The following is a 17597-nucleotide window of genomic DNA, read 5'->3' on the forward strand; positions in this document are numbered from 1 at the left end:
TTAAAAGTAGAGCGGGCCGGTTGATGTGTCTTGGCTAGGGTGTACGTTCCGGTTAAAAATTACGGGAAAGTAGGTGTTTTCTGACTAGCAAGACTCGTCTTTCAACACAGCAACACTTACGACACCGTTCGATTCTTATAACACCAAAGATGTAGATATGTATGAAAAGTATATTATCTAGTTGTGTCACTGGTAGCACATATTCAAGTATCTGTATCGTAGATACTGAATTACTCTCTTGTTCTGTTCGCCGAAGTCAGGCGGGCTAGTTTCGTACTTGATATTTGACTGCTGGATATGACATTTGCTATACGGTTATGGAATTTTGGTAAAAAAAAAAAAAAGAGGTACAATCTTTTGTCCGTTAAAGTATGTAATAAAAGTGGTCCACACGACGCCCTCAAGAAAAAAAAACTGTGCATTCCTTCTTTCGTTACTGGCGGCCATGAGTCTCGCATCGTGCCCGTTGGAGGAAGGGCTGGCCTTCAACACGGCGCCCGAGAGCGTCTACGCCGTGCAGGACTATGCGCTGGCCACGGGCAAGTCGGTGCGTGTAGAGCGCGCCAGCGGCGCCGACCGGCGCATCGTGTGCCTGTCCGAGCAGCCGTGCGCCTTCTTCGTGCAGATCTACCGGCAGCGCATGGCGGACAAGAAGACGTACGGCAAGTGGTACATCGCGTCGCTGGAGCTGACGCACTCGGACGCATGTGACGCCGGGCGTCGCCTCACTACGCGGCAGATTGCCGGGCTGCCGGCCTTCATGGAGGCCGTGCAGACCAACCCCAAGGCCTCCATCGAGGCCCTCGTGGCCACGGTGCTGGAGCGCCATGGAGTGCCGCTGGAGAAGCAGATCCGCCTCGTGTACCGCGCCAGAGACCTGGTGCGCAACGGCAAGGCCGTGGTCAGAAGCAGCATTCTGCCCAGTCAGGACGCGCCGCTGCCGCCCAGGCAGTTCGTGCAGCGACGCGTCAAGACGTCGCAGGAGGCCAAGGTGCTCAAGAACCCGGACCGGATGGCGTGGACGCAGACACTGGTGGAGTCGCTGCTGATTGAGAGGATCGTCAAGCACGGCCGGGAGTTCGTGGAGGCCGGGGAGATGTCGCAGCACCGGCAACTCTGGGAGGTGATCCACAAGGACTTCAACGCGATGCACCAGCTGTCCGTGTCCGTGACGCAGCTGCGGGCCAAGTTCCGGTACTTGCAAGAGCAGTATGTGAAAGTCCGTGCCGAAGAGCAGGAGGCCGAGAGAGATGCGGAGAAGCTGGTGGTGTACCCGCGTTGCTGGGATATGCTGGCTGAGTATTTTGGTGATGAAGCTCCACACATCAGTCCAGACATGGTTGAGGCGAAAGAAGAGCTTGACGTCATGAACCCAGCTAACAGCCAGGCAATGAGCATTTCGACTAATGCAGGTGCCATTGTGGCCACCCAGTCGGGTCCAGTTCCGTTTGTCCAGTCGATGCAGTCGGTTGCTTTCCAGCCGGTACCTGTGCAAACTCCATTCCAGTCATCCGCTCTGCAATCAATCCCCGCCCAGTCCACGCCGGTCTTCTCCGCTCCTACGCAACTAGTAGTATCTCAAACTCAAGCTTCAGTTATTCAACAGGAAACCTCGCCGGAAGTAGCTTCAAAAAGGAGAAGGGTGAACCCCCCAGAACTCCCTGCTGCCCATCAAGAACCGCACACTGCTTTATCGGTCTATGCCACCCCATCCAATGTGTCTCCTGTGCCCAGCGATGTGGTGGAAAAACTCGAGAGTATTCAGAATACTCAGGACGAGATGTCCAAGTCTATGGATAGCATGAAGCAAGTGGTGGAGCAGTCAAACGAGGCCATTCGAGGTCTGCAGAAAGCGCTAAACCAGTCCAACGAAGTCAACGCCGCGCTGCTAGACTTCCTGAGGCGTCAGCCGTCGTCTGCATAGGTGTAAGCTTGAAAACTGAAAGGCACTCCATTTTGAGTTACAATATGATGATGGGCTTGTATGGAGCTTGCTCCCGTCTCCGATCAAGCTGTGCAGTAGTTGCTGCTGGCAATACTTAGCGCATTGCTGCGCAGGTAGTCACTTACTGATGTACCACCGTATTAAGAGTTTGGCAAACGTAGTCCAGCGACTCACTACTAGATCGCGCGGGCCCAAGCTCGCCGCGGAGCTGTTCTAGCTATGGTATTTCGCATGGCCATTTGCCAAAGCCTGTTGTGCTCGGGCACACGCTCGCTCGCGTGACCTATGCGTCTGGGCCTGACTAAAGATGACCTACTCCAGTAGATGAGTTACTGTGCATGCACCGTGTGCAACTGAGACCTCACACGAGCAGTTGCGCCAGACCTGCATGCACCGGATGTGAAAATACGTTGCCTTTGCTAGTCCTTGAACTCCCACGGTGGTTCTACCGTCTTTCAACCACGGTATCTCGATGCGGACTTTCCTGGCTTTAGCTTCCACCAGCCTCAAAACCACGCACAAACCTAAGGTCGCCGAAGGACAAGCTTGCCCTGTCAACAACCGCCAGCAAGCAAACGAACAAACGCTCCGGGAGCAGATACAGTTTGTTGTACACGGATGCGTGCTCTCGGATCGGCGCGACGCGAAGCTTCCCGATGAGAGTGGTGACCAGCAGGCTGCGACTTGGAGGCTCCGAGTTGTGCGAGTCGTGCTCCGCTGCTGTTGAAGCAGCTCGAAGCCTCCACGCACTGGTGCAAAATGACTGTAGTAGGCGTGCGACCGCGTCATGCTTCGACTTGAAATGAGCACACGATCCCGCTGGTCGTCTATGCACGCGCGCCATGTGACGCGGCAGATGTGTAGACGGACCGCAACACGGCGATAGACCGGATCGGCACTCTGGCTCTGGGTCTACGTGGACCGCTGAGCACCGCCTCCGAGCGGCCGAAAGCACCGGCATTCGCACCCATTCTGGTGCATGTGCAGCCGAAACGCAAGCAGCCAGCGGCCAAGAGAGCCCGACAACGGCGCGCGCTGGCAGCGGCGTGGTTCAAGGAGAGCTGATGCGGGTGAAGCCACGTGCGTGGGTGAGCGGCGCCCATAGACGCCGCGCGATCATGGTGGTGCCCGTGGCGCGACGCGTCTTCCTCGAGACGAGGCGGGATTGCACGATGTCTCGCTGCCAGCGAGTCGCTGCAAGCTGCAACGAGGGGCGGGTTTGCGCGCGCACGCGACGTGGGCGGGGCCGCTTTTCGCATAGAGAAAGCCGGCGCGCGGGCGGAGCCATCTCCCCGCCGCCAGTGGTTTCGCAGGCACCAGCAAGGCCACTCGACGGAGACCACCATTGCATTCGGAACCCAGCGCTGAGAAAGTCGCCGCGCAAGCGGGAACTCGCCCCAGAGACGAAGCGCGTCCAACCGCCTCTACCAGCGCTTCAGTCTGGCTACCTAAATTCAGCACGTCGCATTATGACAGGTCGGCGCGAACAGAATAAAGCTTTGCCCCGTCTAATCCGATTCATCGACTTTAGCGGGTATAATCTGCAACGCAGGGATTTAGACCCGCTCCTTGATTCCAGAACGGACCAATCGCGGCGCGACGTCATTTCGGTAATGCAGCCACGAAAAGTGGCACTCGAGTTGCTGGCGCAGATCGCAGGGACACTTTCCGATTCACTGGCACTGGAATGCGGTTCCTTGTCGACATGGGGGAGACCCAGCTCGTGCAAGTGGCGCCAGCAGCTGACGCCGCTGGTCAAAAAGCTGCCGCCGTCTCGCCCTGCAAGAAGCGGACGCTGCGCAAGCGCGTGGTGGACAGTCGCTGGCTGTTCAACAACATCCACGTGGGGGAGATCATTATCGACTGCCGCTCGCGCGAGCAGTTCCAGGCCAACACGGTGCTCGGGGCCATTAACGTGCCGCCGCCACCCGAGGACGACGACGACAACGACTGCGCCGAGTACGTTGAGAACCAAGGCCTGTCGCCGTTCAAGAGATCCCTGCGAGATTTCCTGCTTTTCGCTGACAATGACGACCTGGAGAACTCGGGGTCGTGGCTCTACCGACTCGAGCAGTTCCTCATCGACGACGGCCGCGCGGCAACTGTGAAGGGCCTCTGCGAGGGCTTCTCCCACTTCCACAAGCGCTACCCGTTCTACACGACGCGGGGCATCGTCAGCGGCGGTGTGCTGCACAGTGGCAAGCACCAGGTTTCGTACCCGAACGAAATTGTCGACAACTTCTTGTTTCTTGGAAACATGTGGCAGGCGCAATGCGAACAAGTTGTCCAGCACTTGGGGATCACTCACGTGGTGAACGCGACGCTGGACATCGGCAACGTTTTCCAGAAGGAGGGGATTCAGTACTTCAACGTGAAGCTACCGGACAAGCCCGAGGCCAACATCGCCCGGTTCTTTGACGCAGCGTACGAGTTCATCGCCCAGGCCGAGCGGTTGACCGCAGCAGACGGGAAGCCCTGCCGCGTACTGGTGCACTGCACGCAGGGCATCTCTCGCTCGGCGACGCTCGTGATCCTGTACGTCATGCGCGCGTATCATTGGTCGCTGGCGCAAGCTTTCAACTTCACGCGCTCGGGTCGCGGCGTGGTAGTGCCGAACGAAGGGTTTCTGCGCGCGCTGGTGCGAGAGGAGCGTCGGCTGTTCCACGGCAAGTGCAGCGTCACGGAGGGAGAGCTGGACCTGCTGGTGAGCGGCGGGCTGCCCAGTCGGCCGGCGCGGCTTCAGCGCAGAACGTCCCCGCAACTTCAGCTGTCCGGGGCGTCCAAGGACGGCCAGTGCTCCATCATGTGATCGCTGCCGCTTGCAATTCAACCGGAACCGATCCTCTGTAAGATACGTAGCATAGTTGCACCCACCCAGATGTAGGCTGCAACCTGTAGAATTATAAACGCTGGAGAACGAATCTAGCGTGAATCTCGGCAACATGCCATGTTCACGAACTTGTTTTGCCTTTTGCGTCACGGCTTGCGTTCCAGGTTGTGAGCGCCGTCTGGAAAAGGATGTGTGCTCTCTGCTGGCGTTGGCAACATCGCGTTTGTGCACCCTATTGACGTTTCCACAGTGGACAGACCACAGAGGCGTGGTGATTGCTTTGGCCCCATCTCGTGATCCGTTCGCGGAAACTCTGCAGCAGCACAACGGCACCAGCACTCATTTTGCCGGGCCCCTAGAAGATACCTTCAGCGTGCCACTAGGCTCGCCTCAGCTGCGCATTGTTCTCGTTCTCCGTCCCGCACACTTCCAATCGCCGTGATTGCCGTGGCGATTACCCCCCCTTGGGCCGGGGAGGACCGGACCCCGCGCGTGGAGCAACGGTTGTCATGCCGACACAGTATAACTGCTATGTCTCACGATGGACACTGCAAATTTCACAATTAAATAAGATTTTATAATTTCTTGGTTGGACTATAGTGTCATTAAACCGATATTTGAAGATATATTTGTACAGGTTATTAGTTTTAATTGTGAAATAGTGAGCAAAACATAGTTGTGATACCTAGAGTAAGTAAGTCAAAATGAAATGTTACCACATAACAGTACATGAAGCTTGATAATTAGGCGAGTGGACCAATACTCTTTCATACCATTGCTGGTGTGCCGGGCTGCTGGTTTCCGACGGTGTAGCAAACGGTAGCGTTTAAACTGTTTGTTAGCAGAAATATTGTTGTAGATGCTGGTGGGGTCCTCTTTACAGAGCTATAGGCTTTGCTAGCAGGACACTGAAGTACCTATTTTCATTTTTACGGTCACAAACAGATTCGTACGAAATACCATCTACGAATGTTCATTTGAAGACGCCAGGGGTGCAATATATTGAATAGAGCTGTGGCAGGTCGCGTTGGGATCGAAAACAAGCAATCGTGAACTGCTAAAACTAATGTTTTGTGAATCTTTGAACGTTAACCGATGCGCTCATCACTATCGACGTCTACCAGAAAAACGATGGTATGAGAGTTACGCACGAATGTAAGACGCAACCTGACTCATCTGTAAGGTTCGTGACACTTGTCATATTGACCCACGAAAACCTTATTGTTCGTGGGGATGATGATATCTCGACCTGGAGCGCAAATGATTTCCGCCGACGCTAGGTTCGGCTGTCCACTACTGACGCCTTGCGCCTCCCTGTCGACCTACTGTTTTGTGTTTACCTCGACTTTAGCGTCGGGCTAGAAAAGCCGGCGGGTAAAGCCCCGGAGAGCCGGAGAGAGCTGGAGTGGCTGCTTTTTCTCGGCGAGCTGCACATGTCGAAACCTTTCACATCGCATACGTCGATATATATTATGTCACCATTGCATCTAACATCGCAACCGTATTTGTATACTCTATCCCAGTAATAGCCCAATCCGTCCAGCGCCGCATGATCGACTATCACGGATCCGCAGGCAGCCCATCCTTTCTCGCTGCTTCGGCCTCTTTTTGGCGCACCGAGTTACACGTACAGTCCAACAGCAGCAACCTCCAGCAGTTATGAACCAGACCGCTACGGCAGATCCGGATCTCTCTACCCGCTGCCTCGCCGCTCTGCCGGCCCGCGCATTTCGCCTCCGATTACCGAAGCAGCAGCGAGAGCGAGAGCGAGTGTATGCCCGCAGCGCCCGCCCACTCCCTCGCCGGCGCCCGCATCGACAGCAGCACCCCGGCAGCAGCAGCAGCGTCCGCGACCTTCGACATGTCCGTGGGCGACGACAGCGCCACGGGCGGCAAGAGCGCGGCGTCCGACGTCGTCAAGGACGAGGCAGCTGTGGACGCCGCCTGCCCCGCTGAGGACGGCGAGCCCGTCGCAGCGTCGCCATCGCCGTCACCGTCACCGCCGCCACGCAAGCGCCAGGTGCGCCGCGGCGAAGTCAACTGCCGCTGGCTGTACAACCAGGTGCAGGCGTCGCGCGGCATGATCCTCATCGACACGCGCACGCGCCAGGAGTACGAGGAGGACTCGGTCCCGTCCGCCATCTCCATCCCGCCCATGCAGGGCTGCCGCTCGCTGGACGACGTGGAGGGCGGCCTGCTGGAGGAGCAGCGCTACCTCTTCTCGAGCAAGAAGCGCAAGCTGCGCGACGTCGTGCTGTTCGGCGACGCCGTCAAGAAAAGCTCGGCGGACGACGCCGGCGACGCCAAGACCTGCAGCTGGCTGCGCAAGCTCGAGCAGCTCATCATCGACGACGGCCTCGTCACGAGCGTCAAGCTGCTGACCGACGGCTTCCTCACGTTCAAGTACCGCTACCCGTTCTACACGACGTCGGCGCTGCTGGACGAGATCTCGGGCCAGCTCACGCGCACCAAGAGCGGCACGCACAACCTCAACTACCCGAACGAGATCCTCGAGGGCTTCCTCTTCCTGGGCAATATGTGGCACGCGCAGTCCAAGCAGGTGGTCTCGCACCTGGGCATCACGCACGTCGTCAACGCCAGCTTGGACGTGGGCAACACCTTCGAGAACGACGGCGTCAAGTACCTCAACGTGACCATTAAGGACCGGCCCGAGGCAGACATCAGCTCGTACTTTGACGCAGCGTACAGGTTTATCGAGTCGGCTAAGCGCACGCAGCACGGCCGCGTCCTGGTGCACTGTACTCAGGGCATCTCACGCTCGGCTACTCTCGTCATCATGTATTTAATGCGCGCCAACAATTGGTCACTCGTCACAGCGGTGAATTTTGCTATGGCTAGTCGCGGCGTCGTTTATCCGAACCAAGGTTTCGTCAAGTCTCTTATGGTGGAGGAGTTCCGGCTGTACAAGGGCAACAGCATCACGTCGGACGAGGTCGACAATATGCTGCAGAACCTGATCCCTGACCGACCTGTTCCTCTGCAGGTGCACTCCAACAAGACCGAGTGCTGCTCTCGCTGCCGCAAGATGTTTTCGTTGCTGGAGTGGAAGCACAAGTGCAGCTACTGCCGTAAGGCTTTTTGCAGCAAGTGTACCAGCACACGACTGGCGAATCCGGAGCGCGAAAAGAGCGCAGCAAGCAAAGGAGAGGTAGATGAACAGCGGCCTCGACGCGTGTGCCAGGTGTGTGTAAGCAGGTTGTGGCAGATTAATCTGCCGCGTTCGCGCAAGGGACTCCAGCCACGTGTGCAGCGTTGCAAACACCTTAACGTGAACAGTTTGTCGACCTTCGGTCGGACGGTGTGCATCTCCTATTTTGAAGGAACTGAAGCGCAAGTGATTATGGACGTTCTCAAGATTCGATTTGGCGTCAAGGAAAACCAGATTATTGACATATCGAGAGATGACGGCGAACCCATTCGCACTGTGGAAAAGATTGCAGAACTGCCAGACGAAGCCGAGGTGTTTGTCTCGGTCGGAAAAGCTGGCAATATTCAGGAGTACAGCCAGCGAGGAACGAAGCCGCAACAATCCATTCAGGGCTCTACCAACGCCAGATATACCAATAGCAATCACCGGCAGCCGTATGCGCGCCACCAGCAGCAGGAACGTACGCGCCAACAGTTTCGACGAGACCTGCAGTCACCCCGTGAACGAATTTTCCGTGAGCGCAGCTCGTCGGAAGGCATCGTTGATACCCTGCAGCAGATTGAAACTTGTGGTCGCAACCCCGACGCACCTCGTACGCGGTCGTTCCAAATGGACGCCAGTAACGTGGAAACGCCTGCAACGCCTGCAACAACACCTCCCGTTGAGGACCCTGAGGTAGCTGAGCGCAAATTCCGCGAGTTATGGAAGCTTTCATTCCCATCGATGGGTCTCATCGAGCGTGGTGCTCTACTCAAGATCAAGCGGCCCGAAATCCTCATGGACGTCATGCTGGGCATGAGCAGCCTTTCATGCGGTGCGCTCACTCTCCAGGAATTCAGCCAGCGCCTCACCGAGCTGGGCTATGCTGACTCGGACCGACAGGCAGTGATCGCACTGCTTGACACTGCTCGCCGCGCCACAGGGCGGGTGGTCGGATGATCGAAGCTATACACTAGAAAAAAGAACACACGTATTCAAGAACCTTGGTAGGATAAGTAATTTATTGAAGTTGCTTCGCTTTCTAATCGATTGCTTGATCAAACTTCCTGGCTGGTGTGCACGCATGAATGACGCACGTTGCTCATATTTCTTCCGCTCTATCCATGAGTAACGGAAGGCGCGCTGTCTACTTCTTGTCGCCGCTCGCTTGCGGGTAAACGTACTCCGTACCCTCCATCTTTATCCGGCAGCGATGAACGGTGAGAGTGAACTGCAGCTTGGGCAGCAAGTTCGTCGGGCTCGAGTGTCTAGGCGTGGGCACTGGCGTCGGGGAATTTCTGGTAGATCCGTTGAGGATTGTTGAAATGGCAAGCGCAGCACCTACCGTGAGGCAGCACTTGTGCGACCAGTGGAAGCCATCCACGCCGTATAGCAGGTGAACAAACAGGCACATGAGCAGGAATCCAATGCTGGAGCCTTCGTCCACCCACTCCACCCACTTCGGGAGACCCTCCTGTGCGCTTTGGGGCTTGGGCGATTTCAACTTGGTTTCTTGGGAAAGCACCTTGCAAGTCACGGAGACCTCGATCTCAGTGGGGAATTCAGCATCGGTAACTTCAATCCAGCAAACACGACCGGCGTCCCAGCTGCTCATTAGCGCCTGCGTGCCAATGCGGCCGAGACCGCCGTCCTGAAGAAGGATGACGCACGCCCCTCCCTGGGGAATCACTCCGAGGTCCAGCTTTTCCCCCCACTCGGTGCGTCGCTTGATGACCTTCTCCGCAGGACGCGCATCCCGCTCGCTTACGTGCACGACCGACACCATGGCCACCCGCGGCGGCGTCGCTTCCTGTTCGTTCGCAAACAGGAGGACGCTTTTATACTCTAGTGAACAGATCCATGACACGGCAGAAAGCACGACACACAAAGGCGCCGTAAGACGACCTACTTACGAAATGGGAGAAAAGCTCATGGTTGCGTGCAAGCAGGGTGGGGCTGGGCAACGCCTCCGGAAAGGGGACGGAGCTCGCGGAAGACTCACGTTGGTTGGCCTTCCCAGACCGCAGCACCTTGCGCTGCTCCTCGATGGCGATTGACCAGCTCTCGCACGTCGACGCCTCACGAATGGGCGTGCGCATCAAGTACAGTCGGTCCTCCTGTCCAGTGCACCTCCGTTAGCTCTTTTACCACGGAACCCCGCAATTGCACGTAGCCAACGCACCGTGCAGATCTCGAGGTAGTAGTGCTCTACCCCGGGCTCGACCGAGGAGTAGGGCGCATCGTCTTCCGGCATGGCGCGCACCCTCGTGATGGAGGACAGCGCGATCTGCAGCACATCGCGGACCCCTTTGTTAGTCAACCGCAATACAATCGCCAAGGTAGAACCGCCTCATGTGTTGACTCACGTGTCCGCGCTCCTCCCCCAGCAGCTCGAACTCCGTGGCCTTGCGGTAGTAGTGCAGCGTCTCGGGCGTGAGGACGAAGAGCCGCGAGGCCCAGCCACCGCGCACGGCGCCGTCGCGACGCTTCTCCAGCTGGCCACAGAACAGCACGCGGCCGTAGACGCCGTACTCAAGCTCGCTCGAACCCCCCACGAGGCTCATGGACGACGTGGTCGACGGCAACGGCGGGCGCGACGTCATGCTGCGCAGGGAAGAGCTGCTCCGGATGTGACGATGATACACCACGAAGCCGTTTCAGCCACAAACCTGCGACATGTGCGCTTCAAGTGATACCGGTATACTGAGTCCCGTACCGGTAAGATGATGACGAGGGACAAACCCCCTCTCTTCAGTTCGCATCTGGGAAAAAAAAACTTTGTAGCGAGCGTCATGCTGTTCCTCGAGTCGGAGAACAAGATCATCAAGGAGGTGCTGGAGGGCCGCCTGGGCGAGACGTGCGTGGCCGTGGAAGAGGGATCCAGCTGGATGCGTTTGAGACGCTGATCTGTCTGTGCGTTGTGTGGAATTAATGGAATCATACAGGGCTCCTCGCCCCGTGCCCCCAATGGAGGTCCGGTTGTGCGACTTCGACGGTGAGTTCCAGCGGGGGACGAGAACAGGAGATTGCAATCCAAAGGGGAGGTGATACGAGAGGCGGGGAACTGACTTGACGTTGGGCTCGTTCGCAGATGTGCAGTTTGACCTGTCGATCGCGGACAACCTCCTGACGATCTCCATGGCCTACCCGCCCTACAAGACGCTGGAGGGGTGCGTGCTGCTCTCGACGTAGTGGGTTGCATAGCGGAGAGAGGAGGCTAACTTGGTGGCGATGCATGGATAGACTGGGTGCCAAGCAGATGTTCGCCGTGACGTACCCGGAGTTCCAGCTCGTCGCTGCGAAGGCGGGTTTCGACTTCTCGCTGCAGGTCAACGTGGACGTGATCACTCCTGCCAATGCCTGTTCGTGTGTCTGGAGTTTTCTTTTTGATTCCGGTGCTGTATTGAAGTTGGTCTGATAATTGAACTTCTGTATCTTTTCGACAGCTTCGTTCATTGAGCGCATCTCGGTGCTGAAGCGCAACATTCTGGGCGCTCCATTCGAGCAGTGCTTCGAGGCGCTGCAGAATGGAAACGCAAGCACCCTCGGCCCGGTTCAGATCCCGTACCGTCGCAATGAGACCATTTACGTGCTCCCCCAGGCAGACCGTATCGTCATCGTATACTCGGTCTGCTTCGACGATAAGACCGACCAGGCCATTGCGCGCGTGTTCTTGCAGGTACGCCATCTTTGGTGATTTTTTTTGCCAGAAACGGAGGCACTCACTAACGTCTACGACTCGACTACCACAGGAGTTTGTGGACACCCGTCGCACGGTAAACAACGCGCCTCCCGTGGCGTTCGGCAAGGACCCGCCTCTTGAGCTACGTGGTGCTCCAGGTCTGCGTAACTCCCCGGATCTGGTGGGCTACCTCAGCCTTGCCATTTTCCCGACCCATGTGGACACGACGGAGAAGCGTATCAAGGCGGCCACGCTTGTGCAGGGCCTGCGTAACTACCTGCACTACCACATCAAGGCGTCCAAGACGTACCTGCACATCCGCATGCGGAAGCGCGTGGACCTGCTGTTGCAAGGTTCGTACTTGTGTGGCATTGTCTGTCATCTGCCGCCATCGTTCACTAATTCGTGAATTCTGCGTTTGTCGTATCAGTGCTGAACCGTGCCCGTCCCGAGAAGGACCAATCCAAGACTCAGAAGAAGACGATCACGGGCCGAACCTTCGCGCGTGCTTAGACGAGAGACAACGCACCATCGGCTGCTTCGGACGGAACACGTTGAGGTTCTCCGTGCCAAACAATTGTTTTTGCTGTAGGCTACCAGTTTCGTGCAGCGCTTTCTAATACACAAGACGAGATGATAAAGTCGGCAGCTTCAACTTCTTGACCAGGTTACACTTCGGTGTACGACAGTGTAATCCAGTTACCATTCAGGTTACGCCTGTCATTCTGGGCCTCTCGCTCATCAGCCGACATGATGCTCCGCTCTCTCCGCTGCCAGCCTCTGGTCCGCGGCCTTCGCAATCACTTCGCCGCCTTCAGTGCGTCTGCCAGCGCTGCAGGTGACGAAGCAGCGGCTGCAGTGACGGAGAAGAAGAAGGCCCCGCAGCAGCAGCAGCCGGTGGTGGAGACGACGTGGAACACGCTGGTGGTGGGCGAGATCGTGGACTTCCACCCACACCCGCAGGCGGACCGGCTGAACGTCTGCGCCGTGGACGTCGGGGACAAGGAGAATCTACTGCAGATCATCTGCGGGGCCCCCAACGTGCGTCAGGGTGCGCGTGTCCCCGTGGCCAAAGTGGGCACCAGGTTGGCGATTAAGGAGCCCGAGACTGGGGAGCTGTACGTGGATTGTACTTGGAGGTTGTTGCAGTTGTTGCAGTTGCCTTACAGATTGCCAAATGGTGCGTGTTGATGTGACCTGCAGGAAGAAGCTCAAAATCAAGAAGTCCAAGCTGCGTGGAGAGGTCTCGCAGGGCATGATCTGCTCCGAGGCAGAGCTCGGTTTGACGGACGCGAGCGACGGCATCCTCATCTTCGACGACGACGCAGCAGTTGGCAGCCTCGTGTCCGAACACGGCACCATTGCCAGCCGCCTTAAGGCACGTGGCATCACCGTCCCTGCGCCCCAGCCGAAGGTTACTGCCGAGCCAACACAGCAAGAATAAGGTGTTGCATTGGATCCGACACCTCTGCCGGTGTAGTGCTACTGTTGTCGAATACTGCAGCGCTGGCAGCAGACTGATACAGCTAGAAAGATACAACGTGCGTGGAAAAGCAAAACTGGTCGTTGTCTTCTTGCAATTAAATTGAAAAGCTCGGGGTGAAAATGAAAAATAAGAGATGAAAGTGAAGAAGTACAGGTGTCGACGGCAGCGCTGGAGCTCGTGACTGCCGATAAAATACACACAAAAGAAAAGCTAGCTGCCGCTGGCTGGCTTGGCTCACGAAACTTGACGCAATACACCACGATGACACGGACGAGAAGAGTTTCTATAGCGCTCCGCCACCTCGTGCACTTGGCTTCCGACGCTGGCTCTGGGGATTCCTTGATACGGGTAGTCGCAGCACTGGGGGGGAGAATTTGTTCCGGAATCAGCAGAGGGCGTCCAATCATTACTTGGCGGCTTGTAGGTTGGAGAGAGGAGGGAACACGGCCCGTCTTTTAGTCGCGGGATGCTGTCACGTTTACCTTGCGAGGCGGTCTACCGCTTCTGCGGCATGTTGGCGACGCCGTCGAAGAACTCGACGGTCTGGTTGCCGACGGTCACGTGCAGGAAGCCGGTGGGCTGCTTGTTCTCATAAATAGACAGCTCTACGGGCGCGGGGACGCCGGGCGACACGAGCAGCACGTCGGTCTGCGGCTGCTGCGGCAGATCCATCGGGGGCGGGTGCGGCTGCTGCGGCTGGTACATCTTGCTCATCATGGACTGCATGTACATGGCGGCCGACACGTTCTGCTGCTGGTGCTGGTTGCTGTACACAGACTCGGCGTACATGTGCTGCTTGCTCAGCAGGCCAAGCGTGGCGCCCGGGGGCGCCAATGCCGGCGGAGAAGAGGCCTCCATCTGGTTGTCCAGGGCGTAGCCGCCGTACCGGAACTGCTGCATCTGAATCTGCGCGGCGGCGTCGGCGTTGGACGTATAGTGCGTGTGCGCGGAGAACGGGAAGCGCGACGGGGAGGGCGCGCCGCTGTATATGGTGGCCATGGCTGCGGCTGCGTGTATGTGGCTTGGGCTGGAGCTGGGGCTGGCGAGAAGAGCGAGAGAGCAAGAGCTGCCTGGCGGACGGGCGCGAGGCTGTAGGCTGCGTGCTCTTCTTGGGCTTTTGCGCTATGGGCGGCCCGCTTTGCGTTTCGAGAGCGCCGCGAACCGGCGGTTCAGTTCGAGACGGTATTTTTAGCCAATGCCAAATCGGGAGAGAGCCGCGCGACGCGCGGATTGGTTCGAAAAGAACTATTTTTAGAATGCACCATCCTCCGCATCGCATACCTGGCCCTCGTATAGTCAACGCTAGTATCGCAAACGCTGCGCGTCAAGATGAGCCGAGATGGAGGTCTCAGATAAAGCTCGAGCGAAATCAGATTCTCGGGGACGCGGCGGTGACACCCAGCCAGCTGCAGCTACAGGCTACAGGCTACAGCTACATGTACAGCTACAGGCTACAGCTACAACTACAGACCCAGCTCGCTGAGGCCCGGGTGGTCGTCGGGGCGGCGGCCCTGCGGCCAGTGGAAGCGGCGGTCCTGCTCGGCGATCGGGACGTCGTTGATGCTGGCGAAGCGCCGGGCCATCAAGCCCTGCGCGTCGAACTCCCAGTTCTCGTTGCCGTAGGCGCGGAACCACTGCTGGCGCTCGGCGTCCAGCCACTCGTAGGCGAAGCGCACGGCGATGCGGCTGCCGTCGAAGGCGAACAGCTCCTTGATGAGGCGGTACTGCGTCTCGCGCGCCCACTTGCGCGTCAGGAACGCCTCGATCTCCTGCCGCCCCGTCACGAACTCGGAGCGGTTGCGCCACGCGCTGTCGGCCGTGTACGCGAGCGCCACGCGGCGCGGGTCGCGGGAGTTCCACGCGTCCTCGGCCGCGCGCACTTTCAGCGCCGCCGACTCGCCCGTGAACGGCGGCACCGGCGGCCGCGCGGCCTCGCTCATGGCCCTCGCCAGTGCGTTCTTGGGGGCCGCAGTCGTGGCACGACGGAGTGTCAGCATACTTCGATCTTGGAGAGCTAAAGCACGAGAGAGGGACGATTCAACGTTGTTGAAGGACTTGACCCGAATTCGGCTCGTAAATTACGAGCGTAATCAGCCTGATTTCGCCTTTACCACGGGATCGAAACATAACAGTAGTTGGACAAGTTGACTACGTTTAGTGCTTTCGGACGGCAACTCGCTTTACTCGGCCCGTTGGTGCTGGTTTTCGTGGGTCTGGAGCTCACGCCGCAGGATCTTGCCCGTGGCGCTCTTCGGGATGGCCTCGATGAACTCGACCTGGCGCACCTTCTTGAAGGGGGCCACCTTCGAGGCCACAAAGTCCATCACGTCCTCCTCCGAGAGCCCCGCTGCGTTGGTGGGGTCCTTCAGCACCACAAAGGCCTTGGGGATCTCCTCGCCGAAGGCGTCCTTGCCCCGGACGCAGCAGGCATCGGAGATCTGCGGGTGGTTGTTCAGCACGTCCTCCAGCTCAGCTGGTGCGACTTGGTGGCCCTTGTACTTGATCATTTCTTTCAAGCGATCAACGATAAATACGAAGCCATCCTCGTCGATGAATCCGATATCGCCGGTGCGCAAGAAGCGGTCTTCGGTGAAGACGTTTTTGTTCGCCTCGGCGTTGTTGGAGTAGCCCAGCATGACTTGCGGGCCCTTGTACAGAAGTTCACCGTGCTCGCCTACGCCCAGGTCCTTGTCAGTGGTGGTGCATTTCACGCGAAGCTGCGTATTCGGCAACAAACGGCCAACGCTTCCCTGGATTTCGCAAAAGTAATCCGCAAAGAAAGGAGTTATGGTTAGTCGGTCGTCGAATCACTCTGGAATACCAGGATTCGATCATGCGTCCTCACCGGTTTACAGTTCATTTCCTCAGCGTAGTTGACGCCCGGAGCAGTCTCTGTGGCCCCGTAAGTCTGCTTCACGGCGATCTTCAGTCGGTCCTTGACAAGCTTCACCACTTCCTTGCCCATTGGCGCGCCGGCGGAAACCAGAAATTCCGTCGCCGAGATGTCGTACTTGTCAACGACGGGATTGTGGGCAAGGAATAGCGCAAGTGGAGGAGCAATGTGTGCCACGCGGATCTACACATACATCGAGCAGCAAGAACTCTTAGTTTTTGGTGCATCCACTCAAGTAATGATGCATCAGGCGCCTTACCTTGTACGTGGACAGCGCGTTCAGGAAGGTCTCCGGCTCGAACCGAGGCAAAATCACCTTAGCGGCACCCTGGTATATCGACAGATGCATCAACATGATGCCGTAGATATGAAAGAATGGCATCAACCCAAGAGAGGATCCACCTAGATTCTCTACATGGTTGATCTGCAAAGCGTTACAAAGAGTATTTCTCGCACTCAACGCCACACCCTGTGCAACAGTCAGCAATGCGAGTTTTTTTGGAAATGTTAACAAAGCAAGAGTCGACAATAGTAAATCAAATGACTTTGCAATTACCTTGGGAACGCCCGTCGTTCCACTGGAGAATGGTAGCAGCACATTGCTCTCAGGGTCAATCTTCTCAAACAGGAAAGAATCATCCCTGTGTTGGATCAACTCGCTAGAACAGGTTCGCACCAACATCAGTAATATAGTTTGGACTCCAGTTCAAGGTCATAGGCACGTACGTACTCAAAGCTCTTGAGGCCTTCTCCAACACCTTCCCCAAAACCCATCGTGTAGATGAACTTCTTTTCGAGCTTGCACAGCTTGGCTGCCACGACGGCAGTTTCTTCCAGCTCCTTGTGGGTAATAATGTATCTGGCCTTAGCCGCCTTGATCTGCACCGCCAGCTCGTCGGGAAGGAACATGTATGACGCAGGAGAGCACACCGCTCCTAAGGAAATGAGCGCTATAGCACCATCACCATGAAACCTCAATCAGCACTTCGTTGCCTCTGGTTTAATTTTACAAGTATATTCACAACAAAACGTACCGAGTACCGCCGTGGGGTAGTCCAAACAGTTGAAGGAGTGCACTATGACCGCCTGCACAGCCACAACAACAACAATGTCAGCCCCCCCCCAACACCCAACACTACTGTAGCCCCCAACTTCTCTCCAATTTGTCACGTACATCTCCCTTCTTGACGCCATCTTTGGCGAGAGAAATGGCTAACTTCCTAGCTCGCTCGTGGAGCTGCTTGAAGGTGACGCGCTCGTGTGTGATGCCATCAATGAAAGCCGGCTTGTCCGCGTTAGCACTCAATTGGTCGGTGACAATGTCCCAGATGGTCTTGTCGGGGAACTCTACATCTGGGTGCGGCGACTCGTGCACGATCATGGAGAAGTGTCGGAAGGAAAGCGAGGACGCTGGCGTGGAAAGCCCATTGGGGCGCGACAGGAAGCGAGACACGGTATTGTGGGCAGTGCGAAGGAATCGACAAGTGAGCATGGCAGGCAAGGCTGGTTACAGCGTTGGCGATGGACACTTGTGGACTGACAGGTAGTGCTACACGCAATGAACCGCTGGCTGACGCTGTGCCGCGAGGCCCGCGAGCATGTTTTTCCGGTGG

General features: G+C 57.2%; 9 protein-coding genes across 10 annotated transcripts; 5 read left to right on the plus strand and 4 right to left on the minus strand.

The window, feature by feature from the left end:
* Window positions 1-445: 445 nt before the first annotated feature.
* Window positions 446-1924, plus strand: IUM83_18377 (Mutatorlike Transposase; the record flags this gene model as incomplete). Its single annotated transcript, XM_067943372.1, has 1 exon — window positions 446-1924. One exon carries the CDS (start codon window positions 446-448, stop codon window positions 1922-1924), a length of 1479 nt encoding a protein of 492 aa, XP_067784854.1.
* A 1726-nt stretch (window positions 1925-3650) lies between these two features.
* IUM83_18378 (Dual specificity phosphatase) lies at window positions 3651-4754 on the plus strand (the record flags this gene model as incomplete). The annotated part of the gene is made up of 1 exon (XM_067943373.1): window positions 3651-4754. One exon carries the CDS (start codon window positions 3651-3653, stop codon window positions 4752-4754), a length of 1104 nt encoding a protein of 367 aa, XP_067784853.1.
* A 1795-nt stretch (window positions 4755-6549) lies between these two features.
* Window positions 6550-8883, plus strand: IUM83_18379 (putative dual specificity phosphatase; the record flags this gene model as incomplete). The annotated part of the gene is made up of 1 exon (XM_067943374.1): window positions 6550-8883. The coding sequence occupies one exon, from the start codon at window positions 6550-6552 to the stop codon at window positions 8881-8883; it is 2334 nt and encodes a 777-aa protein (XP_067784852.1).
* Window positions 8884-9070: 187 nt separating this feature from the next.
* Window positions 9071-10526, minus strand: IUM83_18380 (SEC14 cytosolic factor; the record flags this gene model as incomplete). 2 transcript variants are annotated; one of them, XM_067943375.1, is made up of 4 exons in its annotated part: window positions 9071-9768; window positions 9926-10040; window positions 10106-10210; window positions 10290-10526. In XM_067943375.1, 4 exons carry the CDS (start codon window positions 10524-10526, stop codon window positions 9071-9073), a joined length of 1155 nt encoding a protein of 384 aa, XP_067784876.1. The 2 variants fall into 2 exon arrangements, with proteins under 2 accessions (XP_067784876.1, XP_067784877.1); XM_067943376.1 differs by having other exon boundaries at window positions 9071-9733; window positions 9837-10040.
* A 189-nt stretch (window positions 10527-10715) lies between these two features.
* On the plus strand, window positions 10716-12118 carry IUM83_18381 (putative actin-related protein 2/3 complex subunit; the record flags this gene model as incomplete). Its single annotated transcript, XM_067943377.1, has 7 exons — window positions 10716-10780; window positions 10869-10918; window positions 11015-11093; window positions 11167-11285; window positions 11370-11602; window positions 11676-11958; window positions 12036-12118. 7 exons carry the CDS (start codon window positions 10716-10718, stop codon window positions 12116-12118), a joined length of 912 nt encoding a protein of 303 aa, XP_067784878.1.
* Window positions 12119-12355: 237 nt separating this feature from the next.
* IUM83_18382 (phenylalanyl-trna synthetase subunit beta) lies at window positions 12356-13049 on the plus strand (the record flags this gene model as incomplete). The annotated part of the gene is made up of 2 exons (XM_067943378.1): window positions 12356-12723; window positions 12809-13049. The coding sequence occupies 2 exons, from the start codon at window positions 12356-12358 to the stop codon at window positions 13047-13049; spliced, it is 609 nt and encodes a 202-aa protein (XP_067784879.1).
* A 537-nt stretch (window positions 13050-13586) lies between these two features.
* On the minus strand, window positions 13587-14090 carry IUM83_18383 (uncharacterized protein; the record flags this gene model as incomplete). The annotated part of the gene is made up of 1 exon (XM_067943379.1): window positions 13587-14090. One exon carries the CDS (start codon window positions 14088-14090, stop codon window positions 13587-13589), a length of 504 nt encoding a protein of 167 aa, XP_067784880.1.
* A 464-nt stretch (window positions 14091-14554) lies between these two features.
* Window positions 14555-15088, minus strand: IUM83_18384 (nuclear transport factor 2 family protein; the record flags this gene model as incomplete). Its single annotated transcript, XM_067943380.1, has 1 exon — window positions 14555-15088. The coding sequence occupies one exon, from the start codon at window positions 15086-15088 to the stop codon at window positions 14555-14557; it is 534 nt and encodes a 177-aa protein (XP_067784881.1).
* Window positions 15089-15271: 183 nt separating this feature from the next.
* On the minus strand, window positions 15272-17476 carry IUM83_18385 (4-coumarate-CoA ligase; the record flags this gene model as incomplete). Its single annotated transcript, XM_067943381.1, has 7 exons — window positions 15272-15841; window positions 15937-16167; window positions 16244-16453; window positions 16541-16643; window positions 16715-16934; window positions 17019-17070; window positions 17159-17476. 7 exons carry the CDS (start codon window positions 17474-17476, stop codon window positions 15272-15274), a joined length of 1704 nt encoding a protein of 567 aa, XP_067784882.1.
* Window positions 17477-17597: the final 121 nt, after the last annotated feature.

The sequence above is a fragment of the Phytophthora cinnamomi genome (assembly GCF_018691715.1).
Source record: "Phytophthora cinnamomi strain GKB4 chromosome Unknown Contig84, whole genome shotgun sequence".
Taxonomy (NCBI): Eukaryota; Oomycota; class Peronosporomycetes; order Peronosporales; family Peronosporaceae; genus Phytophthora; species Phytophthora cinnamomi.